This window comes from Peromyscus maniculatus, chromosome 3, assembly GCF_049852395.1.
Source record: "Peromyscus maniculatus bairdii isolate BWxNUB_F1_BW_parent chromosome 3, HU_Pman_BW_mat_3.1, whole genome shotgun sequence".
Classification (NCBI taxonomy): Eukaryota; Metazoa; Chordata; class Mammalia; order Rodentia; family Cricetidae; genus Peromyscus; species Peromyscus maniculatus.
The window spans coordinates 114,321,738-114,341,457 of NC_134854.1; the positions used below are offsets into that span (position 1 = coordinate 114,321,738).

At 50.0% G+C, this 19,720-nt stretch overlaps 1 protein-coding gene across 2 annotated transcripts in view; it reads left to right on the top strand.

The window, feature by feature from the left end:
- The window catches only part of Fgd5 (FYVE, RhoGEF and PH domain containing 5), a 99,779-nt gene extending 86,653 nt beyond the window's left edge, over positions 1-13,126 (top strand). For both annotated transcript variants that reach the window (XM_006972550.4, XM_076567373.1), the window contains exons 13-21: positions 922-1,005; positions 2,137-2,216; positions 4,215-4,314; positions 4,581-4,718; positions 5,138-5,267; positions 6,174-6,307; positions 7,893-8,021; positions 11,067-11,221; positions 11,562-13,126. In XM_006972550.4, coding sequence (XP_006972612.1) covers positions 922-1,005; positions 2,137-2,216; positions 4,215-4,314; positions 4,581-4,718; positions 5,138-5,267; positions 6,174-6,307; positions 7,893-8,021; positions 11,067-11,221; positions 11,562-11,598 — 987 coding nt within the window. In that variant the 3' untranslated portion in view covers positions 11,599-13,126. The remainder of the gene's footprint in view (positions 1-921; positions 1,006-2,136; positions 2,217-4,214; positions 4,315-4,580; positions 4,719-5,137; positions 5,268-6,173; positions 6,308-7,892; positions 8,022-11,066; positions 11,222-11,561) is intronic.
- Positions 13,127-19,720: the final 6,594 nt, after the last annotated feature.

The window sequence follows — 19,720 nt, forward strand, 5'->3', positions numbered from 1 at the left end:
CTTTTCTTTTCTTTTCTTTTCTTTTCTTTTCTTTTCTTTTCTTTTCTTTTCTTTTCTTTCCTTCCTTCCTTCCTTCCTTCCTTCCTTCCTTCCTTCCTTCCTTTCTTTCTTTCTTTCTTTCTTTCTTTCTTTCTTTCTTTCTTTTAAAGGCATAGTCTCGCTATGTAGCCCTGGCTGGTTTGGAACTTGCCATAAAGACCAGGCAGGCTTCCAGTTCACAGAGGTTCACCTGCCTCTGTCTCCTGAGTGCTGCTGTTAAAGACACGGGACACTTCACCAGCCCCACTTCCTTTCTTAACTATTTTGTTTATAGAGTTATATGCGCCCGTCTTAAGTTACATGTTGAGGTTTGTTGACTAGTATATACCATTGTATAATTACCACTCGGATCAGGATTGAGAACATTTGCAACACTTCCAGAAAGCTCTGCTAATACTGGCAATCAGTCTTCCCCACTCTCAGGTGACTCAGGTACCCACTGGCCTGCTTGCTGTCACTTTGGGTTGGACCTTCACATAAAGGCAGTGGGCATGTGCTCACATGGTTCCCCCTACCCCCAGCATGTCTGTGATTTGGCTGTGTGGCTAGAGTGTGGCAGCCTACTCCTTTGGGTTGCTGTGTGATAGTCCACAGCCCGACTGATTATCCATCACCTGTCAAAGACATTTGGTTTGTTCCACCTAAAGGGCTGTTATCCATAAAGCTGCTCTAACACTTGGTACCAGAGCACTGGCAAATGTGCCAAGTCCTCTTGAGTGTCCCCATAAGAGTAGAACTGTGGTGATGGGTTCACAGTATGGCTTTGCTCCTTGGCTGAGGACTACCAGGTGTCTTCACCCCAGAGCCCAGGGACCTGCTGTGTTTAGAGCTTGCTTCAGTCTTCAGGGCTAGGACTGGTGTGACTGGGTGCCTTCTCTGCAGATGAACGACACGCTCCTCTACACACACCCCCAGAAGGATGGGAAGTACCGTCTGAAGAGCTCACTGCCAGTGGCCAGCATGAAGGTAGATCTCTAAAGCCAGGTACCCTGGGGGTAGGGCCAGCAGTGGTGGGAAGGTCATCACAAGGGAGATGCTAGAGAGACGGAGCCAGCCTTGCTCCCCTCCACTGAGGACCAAGGCCCCAAGATTCAGTATTCAGTGGGGATTGCAGCAGGTTTAAGCACAGGGTTGCCCGATATAACTAGAGACCAATGATATACTCTCAGGCTGGATGGTGCATGGAGAGGGAAGGGTCACCCCACCAGGAGAACAATAAATGCAGAAAGTACCTGGAGGGAGCAAACCAACAGGTTTGGATCATATTGTTGAATGTGGTAAGATATACACACCACATTGTAAGGGCAGAGCTCAGTGGCATGAACCAGGGCTGAGCCCACCCAGCTCTAGAACCTTCCTGTCTTCCCAAACAGAAACTGTATCCACTAAACACGGACTCCCATCCCTGCTCCCAGCCCTGGTACCCACCGTTTGTTCTATTGCTATGGGTCTGACTGACTGAGTGACCCCATTTAGGTAGAATCCAATAGCATTTGTCTTCTTGGAGCTGGCCAGCTTCACTTAGCATTGTGGTCAAGATTTCCATGTGGTGCCTTGGTCAGGTTCTTCTTCCTTTTCAAGGCACACACATCTGCTTCCTCACACATTCAAGCTCCCTGTGTCTATCTCTCTCTGTGTATATCTCTTTCTGTGTCTCTGTGTATCTCTTTCTATCTCTGTGTCTGTCTCTCTCTATCTGTGTCTCTGTCTCTCTCTCTCTCTGTGTGTGTGTGTGTGTGTGTGTGTGTGTGTGTGTACACATGGAAGCATTCTCCATCCATCACTGGACACCTCTCAGCTGTTGTATATGTAATGTGTGGACTAGCATGGTTTATCTTGGTCTCAAACATGAGGATGTGTGGGCACTTTGGGGAATTCTTGAGACAGAGACCGTTTTTGGAAAGTTAATTTTGATGCCATCTGAGGATGGAGTCTGAGAAGGAGATGCTAAGGAGGGACAACAGAGTGGCAGGTAATGGAAGCATCCCTGCCAGTCAGAACCCTGCCCACCCGCTACCAGTGGACAAAGCTGACTGTAGTAACCCCCTGCTACCCCCCAACACACCCTGAAGTAGATGCTGGCGGTTTTCCTGGCAGGTCAGCCGCCCCGTGATGGACAAAGTGCCCTATGCTCTGAAGATCGAGACTCCCGAGTCCTGCCTGACACTGTCTGCAAGGTATGGGGAGTGAGAGCAACAGGGCAGAGTGTTAAGGGTGGGGATGTTCAGGGGAGCAGAGGCAGGGGATGGCGTCACTTTTATCCTGGTATTCTTTTGGAAAGGGCTCTTTCTCTCCCTGTTTTCAGTGTTCCTTGAGTGCTATGTGGTTACAGATCTCTGTAGAATATAATAGAAAGAAAATGCCTAGCTCTGAGGCAGGGAAAGAGGCAACAAGGGTCACAAGTTCAAGGCCTGCCTGAGTAATATAGCAAGACCTTTCTCAAAACACAAAGGACTTAGTGTGGTGATAATTCCAGCACTCAAGGCTGAGGAGGGAAGAGACTGACCCTGTCTCAAAAAGCCAGAAGCAGGGGCAGCAGAGACAGGTCAGTAGGTAAAGTGATTGCCACACAAACGTAAGGACCTGAGTTTTATTGCCAGAGCCCGTGTGAACAGCCAGGTGTGGTGGTGCATGTTGGTAATCCCTGCACTGGGTGGGCAGGGATGAGAGCATCTCACAGGCAGGCCAGTGTGTTAGAAACAAGCTTCAGGTGTAGTGAGAGACCCTGTCTGAACGTGCTGCTCCTCTGGGGGACCTGGGTTCAGTTCCCAGAATCCCTATGGCAGCTCACAACCATCTATAACTCCAGTTACAATGCACTCTTCTGGTCACCGTGGGCACTGCATATGAACGCTTCATCTGGATACATGCAGGCAAAACACACAGAAAAATACAATCTTTTTAAAAATAAAGATAAGGTGAAGAATGATTGAGGAAGATACATGATGTTGACCTCTGACATCCACACTTGTGTGCACATGTGTGCATTCATAGCGCGAGCACGCGCGTGCGCACCTCCCCCAACCCCCAACCCCCACCCCCACAAAGAGAGAGAGAGAGAGAGAGAGAGAGAGAGAGAGAGAGAGAGAGAGAGAGAGAACAATAACTAAAGAAAAAAATCCTGAGGGTTGGGGCTTAGCTCAGTGGTAGAGCACCTGCCTGACAGACTCAGTCCTTAGTCACACAAAACCAAACATAAATGCTGCTTCCTGTGCCCAGAGGACTGTATGCCCCGTGAAAGTATCTCATCAAAAAAAAAAATGTTATAGATGATTGGCTCAATATGCGATTCTCAGGTGACTCAGATGTGTCGTGTGTTCAGTGGGCTGTGTTGTCAGCCTTGGCACTTTCCTCTCAACAGGGCAAGAGGAAGGTGATGCGCGAACGCCCATCACTGTCCATTCTGTCTTTGGGGGAGGGTCTCAATATGTCAGAGGATGCTGTAATTCAAATACCATGAGCTAGCTGTTAAATAAACAAAATCTGCTTCTCCCGGTGTAGGTGTTGGGAAATGCAAGGCCAAGGTGCCGGTCAATTTGGGGTCTGGTGAGAGCCCCTGTAGGATAGAAGGGACAAAGGAGGTCCCACAAGAGGGAGGGGAGACTTCCTGGAAGAGGTGCTTCCCGGAGTGGCTCCATGGCCTCTTGTCTCTGCTTGATGCAATCAGAGCTTCAGGGCTCAGGGTAGAGTTTCCGTGTGCCCAGCCCTGGCAGGGTGATGCCAGACCACGCTGACTGTTTCCTCCTGACTGGGGCGCCGCTGTCTGTCTGGCTTGTGGCCTGGAGTACCAGCTACCATGGATAGGTGTGCTTTCCTGATATCCCAGACCCCATACACTGGAGGAGGGTTACATGTCCCCTTTAAGCAGTGCAACCCTGGCTGTCTACCATACCCATTTGCCCTCTGAACAGCAGACCTAAGTGGTCCCTTCTCCCTGCCTGGGCTTTTCCAGACTGTGGGAAGCTCCTGTACAAGGTGAGAGCGCCACCTAGTGGGCACTGAAATTTTCCACCCAGCTTCCTCCTGGGTGGTACTCAGCTCTCTGGGTAGAGAAGGGTTCAGACATTGAGCAAGACTCAAGCCCAGAGGCTGCTTAGCAAGGCAAGGACTCACAGCCAGAGAGAGGGTGCCAGGCAGAGCCATGGCACTGTGACTCACCTAGCCTGTGCCTACAGTTCCTGCGCCGAGAGAGACGAGTGGTACTACTGTCTGAACAGAGCCCTCCCGGAGGACTACAAGACTCAGGCTCTGGCTGCCTTCCACCACAGTGTGGAGGTGAGTGAGGGCCACCCCAGGGTTCCTTGGATGGGTCCCACTGAAGGCTACTTACGGCCGGACGACAGGTGCATCCTGTCCCAGGGACCTTGGCAGCGCCCCTCATCCTATCCCCTGTACCATGCTCCAGTCAGAGCACGGCACCACAGTTCAACCCAGGACCAAGGCATGCAGGAGACTTTACTTGGAGTTAGGGAGAAAGGGGGGCCTCATTCCCCCAGCTGTCCCCCTGGCTCCCTCCTGACTGTGGTTGCTGGCTGCCACAGATCCGGGAGAGGCTGGGGATCAGCCTTGGGGAGAGGCTGCCCACGCTGGTACCTGTCACGCATGCCATGATGTGCATGAACTGCGGATGCGACTTCTCGCTCACCGTGAGGCGCCACCACTGCCACGCCTGTGGCAAGGTGAGTAGTAGACTCGGGGAGGGTATGCTTGGGAAGGGGGAGGACATGTCCCTGCCCGTGGGGCTCAGGGAGCCAGGACAAGACGGGTTCAAGGCTGCCCTGAGAAGTAGAGCTTCCTCGTGTCCATTTCACGGAGCTCCATCGATCATGGCCAGTCCCAGGCCTCCTCTGCCACCACCACACCATGTTAAGAACCCTGGAGCTCACCTAATGGTGGTTGTTGGAGGAGAGAGTGTCACTTCATGGGTAAGGGCACTTGCTCAGAGACACTCTGCGCCCTAGTCTGGAAAAGCGGGGGTCCACATGGCACGAAGCAGCTGGGAACCCGGGACTCCCAGGAGGAGTTGAGGGGTTGGTTAAGAGGTTGAGAGCACATGCTGAGAGAGTGACTCACATGTGTGATCCTCACATGGCCTCAGATTGTGTGCCGGAACTGTTCTCGAAACAAGTACCCACTGAAGTGCCTCAAGAACCGGATGGCCAAGGTCTGTGATGGCTGCTTCCGGGAGCTGAAGCTGAGGAATGGGCCTGTCCCAGGCCCCATGAGAGGTAACTCAACAAGGCCCTTGACTTCTTCCAGGCCTGATGGCTTCCCCCCACCAAGTTCTCACGACACTTCTATGGTATCTTGAACCTCCTTTCTCTTGAAGAAGGGAGAGAAGGTTCTGCATAAAGGCAGCCCCTGGGGAAACCAAGGCTCAAAACCTGGGCTCCATGGAAACCTGATAGCTGCTATGTCCCTGTGAAGCCACAGAGATGGCAGGGTTGCCGCAACTGTCCACCATGGATGACCTTTTCGGGGTATTCCATAGGCTGTGTTCTGTGGCACTTAAAAAAAAAACCATTTATTTTTAATTATATATGTTTGTATATGGATATGTGCACATGAATGCAGGTGCCCAAAAAGGCCAGAAGAAGGCATCTGATCCCTTGGAGCTGGAGTTACAGGCATCTATGATATGGGTGCTAGGAACCAAACTCAGGTCCACTGTGAGAGCAGTACATGCTCTTAACTGCTGAGCCATCTCCCCAGCTTCCTGTGGGACTCCTGGGAGTATTCCATGGGCGCGCTGTCTTTGGAATCTTTTGGCATGTTTATGAGGCCGCTGGGGGGGGTTCATGAGTCAGAGAAGGACAGAGAGCCCCTTAGAAGCTGAATTGCCCCTTGAGACTTGGTACTTAAGTGACAAGCTGTGCCCAGAATTTTCAGGACGGAGGGACAGCAGGTGTATCATGGGACTTCCTGAGGCCACACCAAGGTGTCCAGGGGGAGCACAGTCCTGCTAGTGGATCCAGGAAAGTGGCCCCCATCCCCCAGAGCCTACATACAGCATCAGCAGGAAAGAACATGCCAGCCATCCTGGTCCCATTGGCTCCCACGCCTACCCTCATGAGCCTCGGAGGGCCCTGAGCTAGCATTCCAGAGACCCTTCCCCTGGCTTCTTACCTCCGCAGAGCGTCCGGTCAGCATGAGCTTCCCACTGTCCTCATCCCGCTTCTCCTCGGGCAGCACCTTCTCCTCCGTCTTCCACAGCATTAGTCCTTCCACTTTCAAGAAGCAGAAAAAAGTCCCTTCAGCCTTGGCGGAGGTAAGACACACATGGGAGACAGTGGCCTGGGAGGGTCTTGTCCTCTGGAGGCAGGCTCCGATTCTCCTGTGCCCAGTCTGGCCAGACTCTTCTGGACAAGGAGAATTCCTTCCAGGAAAGAACCCAATATTGAGATTAGGTGGTGCCATCTCTAAGAATACTCCTGTCTTCAGAAGACCTCTGGGGCTACAGGGGTGCTTGAGAGGCATCTTTTTGTTCCTTTTTATCTTTCTTTTTCTTCTGCCTCATAGCACAGAATTAGTGACCATAGGGTCCTGCTCAGGTCACTGGTGAGTTACAGTCATGGTTGATTGTCCCGTGAAGTCACGGTTAATTGTCCCATGTCAGTATTTGTGAGCCCTGTGTCCCCAGGTGGGGGGGGAGTGGGGGTGGAGAGCAGATAGCACAGGTTCGAGCCTCCCTGAGACTATGAAATTCTGCAAGAAACCTCAACACTGGCTAAACACAGGTCTATCCTGCAGGTAGGAACCCCAAGCAGCGTGTGCCCATGAGTAGAGCCTTCCCAAGATGCATGACCAGCTGCATTCAAGTCCCCATTAATATTCATCATCAAGCAAGCAGTGGGTGTGAAAATGTGTTAGGGCAGTGGTTCTCAGCCTTCCTAATGCTCTGACCCTTTAATACAGTTTCTCGTGCTGTGGTGACCCCCAACCATACAATTATTGTGTTGCTACTTCACAACTGTAATTTTGCTACTGTTATGAATCGTAATATAAATCTCTAATATGCAGAATAACTGATATGCAACCCCTCCCCTGCCGCCTGCTGCCCCCTGGAAAGGAGTCACAGCCCACAGGTTGAGAACCACTATGTTAGGGAGTGAATATTTGTGAGTGAATGCTGTTCTAGCCATTAACTTACTCCATTTGCAAACTAAAGATCTTGGAAATCTGGCTAGGACATAGCTTAGTGGTAAAGAGACTATCCCTAAACTTGGCCATGTTGCTTTCCAGTTCCCTCACTGTAAGTCAGGCACTGTACCTGTCAGGATGTCTCATGCTTTTTACTGGTAAGGAAATGGAGGCCCGCAGGAGGTCAGTAAATTGCCTGGGGATATCCACAGTTACTGCTGGAGCCTGATGGAAACTCGGGATTGCAGCCCTCCACGCCAAACTGGCGGTCTCTTCTGTTGCCTTTGCTTTCTGGTGCTGGTGGTGGAGCCCAGGGCCTCATAGGTGCTCACAGAGTGTGCCAGAGCCCCATTCAGTGTTAGCCACTGTCAGAGCCTGTGCTGCAGGATGTCACCTGAACACTGGCAGCAGATGACACAGTGGGGCTGCATCTACTCCACCAGGCAGGAGACCGCCCCCCAATACCTGTTAGGTAATAGGTACAAGATCCCTTCTAAGCTGAAGGTGGACAAATCTTCCACCCTGGGAGGGTGGAGGATTCCAGTAGGGGTAGCCCTCCTTGGAGGTAGCTTTAGACTTTCTACATCCGCTTCTTAGACCCTGAAGTAGCTTCGCTAACCACAGGAGCCCAGAGTTCTGATCAGCTTTCAAACTCCTCCAGGGATGGTTTGCCCGGCCATTTCATCAGTTTACCTGCTTTGTCTCCCCACTAGGTGGCGGCATCGGGAGAGGGCTCGGCCATCAGCGGCTACTTGAGCCGCTGTAAGAGTGGCAAGCGGCGCTGGAAGAAACTCTGGCTAGTTATCAAGGGCAAAGTGCTCTACACCTACCTGGCCAGTGAGGTAGCATCCTTTCTGCGGCTCTTCTCTCGGGGAGGCCTGTGTGACAGACGTGTGCGTGTGGCAGGAGGGGTGAGGGTGGAGGCAGAGCCAGCTAGGGTCTCCATGTAGCTGCAGGCATGAGTTCTGGATACTGGGCCCTCTTCTGGTGCTAATCAAGTCTTTCTGCTGGCGTGTGGCTGTGAGCACTCACAGAGTGCTTAAATGTCACAGGCTCAGCCGCCAGGACAAGGTCGCAAGAGAAACCTTGCTTCTGTTCTCCATTTTGGTTACTTGGGACAGCATGCAGAAGCTCCGAGAAAACCGCTCCATTTGTGCCTGTCCATTGCTTTTACTAAAATAACTGAGGGTTCCAATGAGGTTTCTAAGTAAAAGCACGTGACAGGGTTTCTCTGTGTAGCTTTGCCCCTTTCCTGGAACTCACTTGGTAGCCCAGGCTGGCCTCGAACTCACAAAGATCCGCCTGCCTCTGCCTCCCGAGTGCTGGGATTAAAGGCGTGCGCCACCACCGCCCAGCTGCACATTGCTACTTTTATAGGACATACTGGCTTTAGTATCTAAAATACAAGCAAGGGCTGGGGCAGCAGCTCGGGTTTTAGAATGCTTGCTCAGCGTGTAGGAAGCCTGGGCTTTGGTACCCAGCGCTACATAGCCTAAATGTGGCAGTGCAAGCTTACAGTTCTAGCGCAGAGGCAGGAGGTACAGAAGTTCAAGGTCATCCTCAGCTTCATAGTGAATTCAAAGTCAGCCTGGACAATATGAGCTCCTGTCTCAAAAATAAAAATACAAACAAACGAGCCTAGCCTGCTCCCAGGGAGGACAGATGTGGGCTGCGGTGGTGTGATCTTGCTGGCAGAGGCTGAATGGACCAGACAGTAAGGTGGTTTCCGTCTCCAGGTCCTACCACCTTGGGGCTTCCATAAATCTACTTTACAGTCGAGACTTAAATGTGTCCTGACCATTGGTGGAGGGCATGCCCATCAGCCTAGGGCTGGACTGTCTCGGGTGACCTGCCTCCCTGTCGACAGACCTGCAGCTGTGGTGGTCACTGTGTGTCGCATCCTCAGACACCAGACCAGCAGAGGAGCAGGCAGACAGAGGGGACCTTTGTTCATGTGTCTACAGTGGGACTTTCTGCACCGGGGACAGGGGCTCATCTTTCCAAACTGAAAGTTGAAACACAGCTCAAAACAGCCACATCTAAGAAGGCATGGCACTGAGCCAAGCGTGATGGTGCGTGCCAATGGATCTTGGCACTCAGAAAGCCGAGGCAGGGGAATTACCATGAGTCCCAGGCCAGCCTGGGCTACAGTGTAAGGTTTTGTCTCAAAATAATAATAATAATTTAAAAAAGCAAGCCAGGACAGTGGCAGGGCATTTTGTAATCTGTCAGGTTAGGGGAATTCTAGTTTGGTGAGACTTTGTGTCTAAGCAGGGGGTGGAGGTCTGTCAGTTGCTTTCTCCGGGCAGTAACCTTTGGTAGCAGGTGCGTGGTTTACCCTCTTTGCCTTTGTGCTGCTGGCCTTCTGCTGGGCTGGATTAACTCCCTTGGGTGTGTTTTATTATGGTATCTTCACTATTTATAAACATGCATTCTTCATCCCTATAAAAATCTACTTTCTTCATACATAAAAACCTTGGGTTTTCCACTGAGCACTGTATTTCCAGTGTCCTGTGTGTTCTCTGGGTCCATCTCATGAGTGCTCATGGCATCATAGCCTAGACACTGGAGGGCTCTTCTGAGACACCTTAAACAAAGGCTTGGTGAAATGTGTACCAAACGTGTTACCAGAACAAACTCTGGGACACCAAGTCATTGACTACTCCAGTCTGTAGGAAGAATGCTGGAAGGCTATGAGTTCAAATCCTGGCTCTTCCTCCATGCTCACTGTGTGATCTTGGGGCATTGCTTTCTCTGTCTATGTTAGAGCATTTAAAAGTTAATGGCATTGACCATGTCTAGCCCTAGTTTGTTGTCAGAACCTGTTAAGTTCCTTTCCTTTCCTGGATTAGTCCTGGCTAGAAGCAAGGGTGATCAGTGTCTGCCCAACCCAGAAATGCTCTTTCACTGGAGGCAAGGATCAATATTAGGGGCTGATACAAGTGTGGATTTTTTTTTTTTTTTTCGAGACAGGGTTTCTTTGTGTAGCTTTGTGCCTTTCCTGGAACTCACTTGGTAGACCAGGCTGGCCTCAAACTCACAGAGATCCACCTGCCTCTGCCTTCTGGGTGCTGGGATTAAAGGCATGCACCACCGCCGCCCAGCACAAGTGTGGATTTTTAAAATCTTTTATTTATTATTTGACAATTTCACATTTTTATACAATGTATCTTAATCTTATCCACTCCCCACTCTCCCAACGCCCCTCTGCAGGTGGAGTTTTCTGTCCCACCAGCCCACTCCCAAATAACCACACAGAGACTTAATATTAATTATAAATGCTCAGCCAATAGCTTAGGCTTGTTATTACTTAGCTAGCTCTTATTACTTAAATTAACCCATATTTCTTATCTAAGTTCTACCATGTGGCTCCTGGCCTTTTACCTCATTTTCTATGCATCCTGCTTCCTCTGCATCTGGTTTGCCCTTCTCCTTCCCAGTTTCTTCCTAGTCTCACTCTTCTGCCCAATCTCTTCCTATCCAGCTGTAGGCCAGTCAGCTCTTTATTAACCAATCAAAGTAATACATATTTACAGTGTACAAAGATTGTTCCACGCAGTCCTCAACATGCTCCCTCCCACCTTCGTGTCTGTGTGTGTGTGTGTGTGTGTGTGTGTGTGTGTGTGTGTGTGTGACATTGAATCCAGTTAGTGCCACCTGTTAGATGCTGCTTTGTTGGCTTGACCCTGTACAGGGGACCATAGCTGCAGGGAGTTTATGATATGGCCATGCCATGTCCAGGAAGAGTGTTTCACAGTGCTTCTCCCCATCCTTCAGCTCTTTCATTTTTTCCCTCTCCCCATCCTTTTATGATGTTCCCTGAGCCTAGGGGGATGGAGGGTTATGGGTGTGGCTTTAACATCAGGTTTTCCTTCTGTCCCCTGCAGGACAAAGTGGCCATGGAGAGCATCCCTCTGCTGGGTTTTACTATTGCCCCGGAAAAGGAGGCCGGCAGCAATGAGGCAGGACCTGTCTTTCATCTTTACCACAAGAAAACCCTGTTTTATAGCTTCAAAGCAGAGGACAGCAATTCTGCTCAGAGGTACCAGCAATGGCTAGTCTTCTGTCTTACAGAGAAATGTGGTGTTGCCCTGCATTGTTCTACTCAGGCCCCTGGAGCGGGGGTGGGGGTAAGGGTGGGTGCGTGGGGTGGTTCTAGCATAACTGCAGGCCTTCATGTTCTGGGCCATGAGACTTAGATTCTCATGATTGCTTTATATGGGCCGGCCTTGGTTCAGTCAGCTTTTACACTATCCCAGGCTGTTTTATAAATACAGGAAATGTGTCTGGGAAACAGACACAAACAGGGCACAGTCCTGGGCTTTAGGCTAGCAGGGCTCTAGTCCAGTCCCATAGATACCCAGTGCTGTCTTGATTCACAGGTGGATGGAGGCCATGGAAGACGCCAGCGTGTTATAGCAGTCACTAGATGCATGGACTCACAACAAACTCTTATGTTAATGTGGGAACCCTTCCAGAAGCTGCTCCTGGTTTCAGCTCATCTGGATGCACGTGTGGGTTCTGCATGGGGCTTGACCTTTGCCCTCACAGGTGGAACCCTGAGGGATATTTATGGACCTCTTCTTTTCTGCCTCCATGCTTCCCAGCCCCCATCACAAACTGTACTCTTATCTAAAAGTGGGTTAAAATTTAGTACCTTGAAGACATGGAAACCAAGAGAAAAGGACATTTAGCAACATGGGCTTTTTAGTAGAAACTGGCTTTTCCTGGTTTTACTCCTGGCGAATAGGACCACTTTCCACTTTCTGCAATGTCCATATGGTGCCTCAGCTGATGTGGGAACCAGCCAGAACAAAACAGCGGCTCATTGAAGCACTTTACCATCATGTAGAGCTGCAGCCTGCTGTGCCGGATCTTCTGAGAGATGGACGGGAGTTGGCCGCAGATGGGTCCAGGGACTCACTTGCTGTGGAAAGTTGACTCCTGCAGCCTTGCTGTGGCTTGCCAGGCTAGGAGGAAGGGGAGCATGCTCCTTTCCTAAGATCCTGCCGCCTGAACTGCCACAACTTGGCAGGCGAGTGGTTCCCTCCCTCCCAGAATCCTCAGCACCACCACACCAGGGCTGCCCACTGCCGCAGCACGGATCCCTTAAAGACGGAAGATCTACATCTGCTTTCATCTGCCTTCCTGTGGACACACTGTGCACGCTGACCACGCTGTTCATGGGAGTTTGTCCTCACTGTGACACGTGCCCTTGAGCTGTATCACCCATGCCAGCTTACTTTTTGAGAGCAGTAAAGAAGGAAGAGAGAAGGGAGGTCATCAGAAAGTGGTCTGGGCAGAGAAATGGCTTGAGCAGTACAGAAGCACTGTGTGGCTGGAGAACACTTTGCACACCTAGGCTGAGCCACCTCGGAGCTGGAAGATGCTTTGCACACCCAAGGCAAAGAGCGCCACCTCCCTCTGGGCACCTGAGGCAGAGCCGCCTCTTGCTGGGCAGTTCTTTATGCTGGATGGATTTTTTATACAACGTAGGGGGGAGGGACAGGATTCCTCCTCATTCTCACTGAAACTGAAAAAAAAAATAGTAATTGTCATCATTTCCTGAAGATTTTAATTGTCTTTCCCCACAAAAAGGATTTTTTTTTTAAAGTACCATCTCAAGGACTTATTTACATTAAATATGTTCAGGGATTTCTTTTTCTAGTTTTCAGTTATTTTTAAATGTTTTTTTGCAGTCAGTGCATAATTAATAATTCAGGTTGGATGGGCCAGAGGTGTTCCTGTTAACTTCTGAGACTGTCACCCCCCTAGGATCCTTCTCAGAGTCACTCACATGTGACTGGGCCGAGACCCGTGAACCTTTCCAGAGTGGAGCAGGACTCAAGTACCATAGTCCCCTTTGCTACAGTTTCATTTTCTGTGATTTCAATGGCCAGAGGTCAGCTGTGGACTGAAAATATTAAATGGAAAATTCCAGAAATAAGAGTGTCTAAGTTTCCAATCATTGTTGCCACAGTCCTAGCGTTCCACTCTGTTAGTCAGTAACTTCCCATAGGCCTAATGGGTGCATTACACATTCTCAGGAGTCCCCATGTGTGCGCAGGAACAGCGCAGTGTGCGTGGCCTGGGGCTGCTGCCATCTTGGGTGCCCACTGGGGCACTTGGGCTGCTGTTGTCTGGGCAGTGGGAGGGTCCCTGACGTGCCTTGTCATTGCCCAGTGTCCCTTTCCAGTTCTAAGTATGATAGATAGTATATCTGAACGTCATCTGAGGACCTCTATTTTATTGCATTTATTTATTTGTTTATTTAGTGCTGGTTATGAGACCCAGAGTTTCACATGTGTTAGGCCAGGACTCTGAGGCTGACCCATACGCTGGCAATTTTTACCCTATAACATCTGATATCTGATACTTAAGTGGGGTTTTTATTTCTGTGTAGATATTCACCTTGATTTAAAAAAAAAATGCCTGGATTACCCATAAAATATAGCAGACAGAAGCCGGGCGGTGGTGGCGCACGCCTTTAATCCCAGCACTTGGGAGGCAGAGGCAGGCGGATCTCTCTGAGTTCGAGGCCAACCTGGGCTACCAAGTGAGTTCCAGGAAAGGCGCAAAGCTACATAGAGAAACCCTGTCTCGAAAAAACCAAAAAAAAAAAAAAAATATAGCAGACAGGGCCACCGTGACAGTCCCCAGCTCCTAAGTGACTGGGCCAGGCTCTGCCTGTTTGGACCTTTGTCACCTCTTCTTCCCACAGTTCTCTGTGTTCTGGTTTCAGGCTAACATCTTCCTGACCACTCTCAGTGGCCCTTGTGTCCAGCCCATTTCACATACCCATGTTGCCTGTCTGTCCACTGAGTCTGACCAGAATCACAGGATGAGCTACCTCACCAGATCCGAGGGCATGCCGGTCCCCCGGATCCACACGGTGCAGAAACAACGGGCTGCGATACCACACAATGTGCCTGAAGCTCCTGCAGGCACGGAGCAGCCCGCACGGAGCAGCCCGCACGGAGCAGCCCCGCACTGCACCGCCTATCCCAGGAGAGGCTGTGCTGTATGTAGCCCAGGAAGTGAAGAGCATAGACCCAGGACACTCGCCGGAGCCGCTGGGGAACCCACTGTTCTCTTCTCTGAGAGTCACAGAAAGATCTCTGCAGTGTCTTGCAAGCTGGGGAGACGGGCACACACTGAACAGTAATGAAAGTCCATCCACAGATGACCAGCTCAGACACGAGGAGGAAAATCACAGGAAGACCTTCCTCTTTCTCAGGACAGCGGGGTGGCAGTGAGGCTGCCATCCCTGTCCATCCGCTCCCTCTCCCTCCATCTTCAGTACCTTAAAGAACCTTTCAAGCATGGCCTTGCTTGCTTCATGGAGGCTTTGCTCAAAACAGGCGGCCTTGCTTGGGGGAGGGGTGAGGAGAGCCGTGGCTTCATGGATTCCCACATACTGCGGTTGCGGTAGGTTCCGTTGGTCTGAAGAAGCAGGAAGGCGCCTATGCCTGTCGCTAAAGCACACCAGAAACAGCAGTGCTGGCCATGATCCCGGGGAGGCCCAGGAGGAGGGTGATGATGGTCCATCTCGGAGCATGGCCACGCAGAAAGGTGTGAGGGCCAGCAGCCAAGGCATGACTGGTTACTCTATATCCTTTCTTTATCCAGCTTCTCACTGTAAATGTCACTAAGCCGAGACGCCCTAGTACAGACTGAGGCCTCTGAGGCTGATGGCGTAAGCGTGCAACCCAGGTTGCTTCCTGAAAAGGAACAGGGCCACCAATGGGCTGGTTATCGCCGTTGACACATTGTTAACTGATCTGGCCTGCATCCTGTGGCTTTGGAATTCTCACCATCAGGAGGGGACAGCTGTGTCCACCCTCGGGCGCCTGCTCTCAGCATAGGTCTCACATTGGCTTTGGCAGGTGGGAAACCAGCTTGACAAAAGAAGGTTCCCAAAGGACCAGAAGCGAGTTCCTTTGGGGTTTCTGACTTGCTATCCAGTGTCAGAGGTGGTTCCCAGAGGCTGACTGCCCCCGCACCTGGGACTACAGGCGTTCGTTCCCGTGGATAGCCACCAAGGAAGGCCAGCATAGCTTCTTGGAGTTAGCATGCTCTCAGCAGCCCCATCCAGCTCCCTGTACTCCTGTTGTCTGCTGGCCATCGGGCTAGTCTTTGAGGACCACCGAGAGTAGCACAGACCCAGGGATGCCTTGGATGAATGTCCCCCAAAAGTGTAGTCCACAGGGTGCTGCTGCTGCTGTGGTATGGGGGGTGGGTAAAGTGGGAGACTCCTGGAGGGGAGCTTACTCTCCTGCTCCCTGACCCTGAGCAGTTTGTTCTCTGTGGGCTTCTGTCATTGTTATCCAGTGGCCTCTCTCCAAAGACCCAAAACCACAAGTTCCCATGATCTTGGACAGGAACCTCCTCCAGAGCTGTGAGTTAAACCATTTTTCTTTTTCTTTTTTTCTTTTTCGGAGCTGAGGACCATTTTTCCTTATAAGTTAATGATTCTAGGTATTTTGTTATAGTGATGGAAAAGTGCCTAATATCACCAGTCAGTAGGGGATGGAGGGGGATGGTCCTTAGAGAATCAGTTATTCACCCTCTGGGCCAACTTTTCTGGAAGAAGACTCCAGTTTGGATTAGAGGCATGCAAGGGCTGTGCCTTGCCATGGATTTGGGGATGATCTGTGATAGAATAGTTAGAGGTCAGTTATTTGGATCCTCGGTAAGATGCTTGCTTGAGTGTCTTGTAGGGGTTGATTTGATAGTTCCTAGTCAAACAACTGTCAATCATCAGCAACTGAGGTCTGTGTGATTTTCAGCAACTGGAAGTACCAAATGCCTTGACCTTGCTAGGCCTTTTGGTGCTCCCCAAAAGCTCAGCAAAGCAGATGCTGTTGTTGCTTGAACTTTGCTGATGAGGAGCCTGGGGGTGTGAACTGGGTCATTTTCCCAGGGTCTCACACTTGCCATCTGCCCTAAGCAGAGCCTTGCCACGGTCGCTTCCACAGTGCTTCTCTGGACTTGTGTGAGTGGAGGCTAGAGAACTTTCTGATGCCCACAGTATGAATCATTCTGAACAGGACCAAAAACCCAGCTACAGAGGGTCAAAGTCATCTAAAAAACCACGACATTTCATCACATAATATAAAATCTGTGAACATAATGCAAGATGTTATCAAATACAATTCTATTTTCTAGTAACATTTAACATAAGTAACATCTCAGGCAGTGGTGGTACACACCATTCATCCAAGCACTTGGGAGGCAGAGGCAGGCGGATCTCTGTGAGTTAAAGGCCAGCCTGGTCTACAGAGTGAGTTCTAGGATAGTCAGAGCTACACAAAGAAACCCTGCCTTGAAAAACCAAAACCAAAACACCAAGATTTACCTCAACTGCATCTAGAAATCTAGATATTTAAAACCCAAAGTAAATGTGCTTTTTAAAATGCCCTCTCTTGCCGGGCGTTGGTGGCACACGCCTTTAATCCCAGCACTCAGGAGGCAGAGCCAGGCGGATCTCTGTGAGTTCGAGGCCAGCCTGGGCTACCAAGTGAGCTCCAGGAAAGGTGCAAAGCTACACAGAGAAACCCTGTCTCGAAAAACCAAAAAAAAAAAAAAAAAAAAAAAAGCCCTCTCTTTACTTTTCTTTAAGACAGAATCTTAACATATTGCCCAGGCTGGGCTTGAACACCAAGGCTCAAGTGATTTTCTTGCCTTAGTTTTGACTACAGGCATGCATCATCATGCCTAGCTTTAATTTTTTTTTTCTCAGAGCTGAGGACCAAACCCAGGGCCTTGTGCTTGCTAGACAAGTGCTCTACCACTGAGCTAAATCCCCAACCCCATAAATCTACCACTTGATGTTCTCAGACCCTTAGAAATTTGTGACATGCATGAAAAAAAAAAATGTCTGAAGGCTGTGGTCAAAGGTGTTCTAAGAGTTAACAAGTCTGGTTTGGGAAGGGAGTGGACATACCCACTCACCACACAGAACAGTATACTTGTTCACAGAACACCACAGTGGCCTGAGGACTCACAGAAGATGGAGCAGCAAGCCTTGGGAAGAGATACTACAGATCTGCGATGGGCCAAATTTGCCTGAGAGGACCAACCAAAGCAGGGAGCTGCTGGGGCACTGCCTCAGGATTCATATGGAAGTCTCTGATCTGTGTCGGTCTTCCTACAAGCCTGCTTGGCCTGGGATGGCCTGGGCATCCTCTGATAGCACACACAGGGCCAACCCTTGGGGTTCCCTCTCTGGTAGGTCGATACAGGGTGCAGCCCACACATTTGGCTTCTCCGAGTGTCTCGGAGGTTCTGCGTATCAGCAGGATGGAAAGAAAACGGAAAGGGAGAAGGGCAGTGTCTAAGCTGCCCGGGAGCCCTGAGTGAAATCTTAGCTGTCTTTGGCGGTGTTGCCAGTGGGGGCAGTACCTCTGCCAGCAGTGTGTATGCAGACGCACAGAAGAAAGGTGAGACCCAAGGGGGCTGGAAAAGGATGCTGCAGAGCAGGAGAGGTGTCAGTTGTATGAGGCAAGACTGTGAGCACTTTTCAGAATTCATAAGTGTGTGTGTGTGTGTGTGTGTCTGTCTGTCTGTCTGTCTGTCTGTCTGTCGCTCGGTTAGTGGACTGCTTGCCTAGGATGCACGAAGCCCTGGATTTGATTCCCAGTACCGCAAAACTGGCCGCAGTAGCACATGCTCACAATCCTACTCAAGGGTTAGAGGCAGGAGGATCAGTGATTCATCTTTGGCTACAGAGCAAGCCTGAAACTAGCCCAGGCTGCATGAGACCCTGTCCTCAAAAACAAAAAAAGCTCCTGTCTCCTCGTGCTATTGTAACTGCCATGGACACAGGGGAATCAAGGTGTTGCTAAGCCAGCTGTCTCCTAGAGACACTCCCTGTGGACCCCTGGCCACTGTCACGATAGGCTGGTGATCATAGGAAGTTCCTTGTACAGACTTCAATGCCATTAGACTAGAAAAGGTAGAGTGTCTCCAGAGCAGAATACTGGCAGACTCACCCTGTCCTTATTCGGGCACTGTCAGAATTGCTGGACATGACCAGTGGGGAAAGGAGAGGTGGCCCCTCCACAGGAGCAGGGGAGAGGCTGCTATGGAGTAAATCCATAGGAAGAAGTCAAGAAGGGTGCTGCAGCTGGGTGCCATGTTTCCACCTGACACACATACATGTGAAGAAAAAACAACTTAGCTGTGCGCCTCCACTGTCCTTCAGGGCTAATCTATTAATTTTCTTGCTTTGATTATATGTACAATGCACATGTATTTGTAAGATACATGTAGGTGTGTGTGTGTGTGTGTGTGTGTGTGTGTGTGTGTGTGTGTGTGTGTGTGTGTGTGTTGTTAGGGACTGAACCTAGGGCCTTGTGCACATTAGGCAAGTGTTTCATCTGTACCTCTCTCTCCAGCTCCCCAGCCTCCCCTGAAAGCTTTTTAAGGCAAGATCTTGCTTACTTGTCCAGTTTGGCCTTGAACTTGTGATCCTCCTGCCTCAACCTCCTAGGTAACTAGGATTACAGACCTGTACCAACAGCCTTGGCTATGATCTACTGTAATTATTCAAGTAAAATGTATTGATACTTATGGACTGTGGTCATCACATTTTGGGACTGGATATATAACTCATCAGTAGATGCTCATCCCCAGAAACCCCCAAAAGTTTCCGGTCTTATCTTTTGAATGGCTTCGTGTAACACAGTTTGGGGAGAAATTTAAATTTATAGTAAAGCTATACAAAGGTTCTTTTGATCAGGAGACATATTCTGCAGTAATGCAGGGAAATTCCTAACCTTTTCTTTATACATAAGAAAAATTATCCAGTAGATGAGTGTTGCAAATCTTAATGTTTTTGAGCCGGGCATGGTGGTGTGTGTGTGTGTGTAGTCCCGGCACTTGGGAAGCCAAGGAAGAGGCATCACCAGGTCCTCTCTTTAACAATGAAAACCAAGCCAAACAAAAGTGTACTTTCATCTTCAGGGGAGGCCTTGAGACAGTCAAATTACATTCTCTCCTAAGTTGAACTTAGAGGGAAAAGTACAGGAAGATTCAGCTATAATTTTCTAGGTCTGTATATCAGCACTGATGTTTCTAAACCTGTCCTAGAGTAAAATGTGAGCAGTGAGCTGCAAGAGAAATGTGCAGGGGACTGGGGAGAACTTAGTCTGAGGCCCTCATGTCCAATGTGTACAGATGGACACTATGCTCCACAGATGTCCAGTGAGCTACCCTAAACAAATGACATTCTACATTGCTATGTGGTAGTTGGCCATGCCCTAAGGCATGGGGCCTGATTATTACAACATATATAATTATGCAAGTTTTTGTGGGCAAAATATTAGACAGTTTTTAGAAATAAAGCTATATGGCTGGCTGGGTGGTGGTGGTGGTGGTGGTGGTGGTGGTGGTGGTGGTGGTGGTGGTAGTGGTGGTGCACACCTTTAATCCCAGCACTCGGGAGGCAGAGCCAGGCGGATCTCTGTGAGTTCGAGGCCAGCCTGGACTACCAAGTGAGTTCCAGGAAGGGCACAAAGCTACACAGAGAAACCCTGTC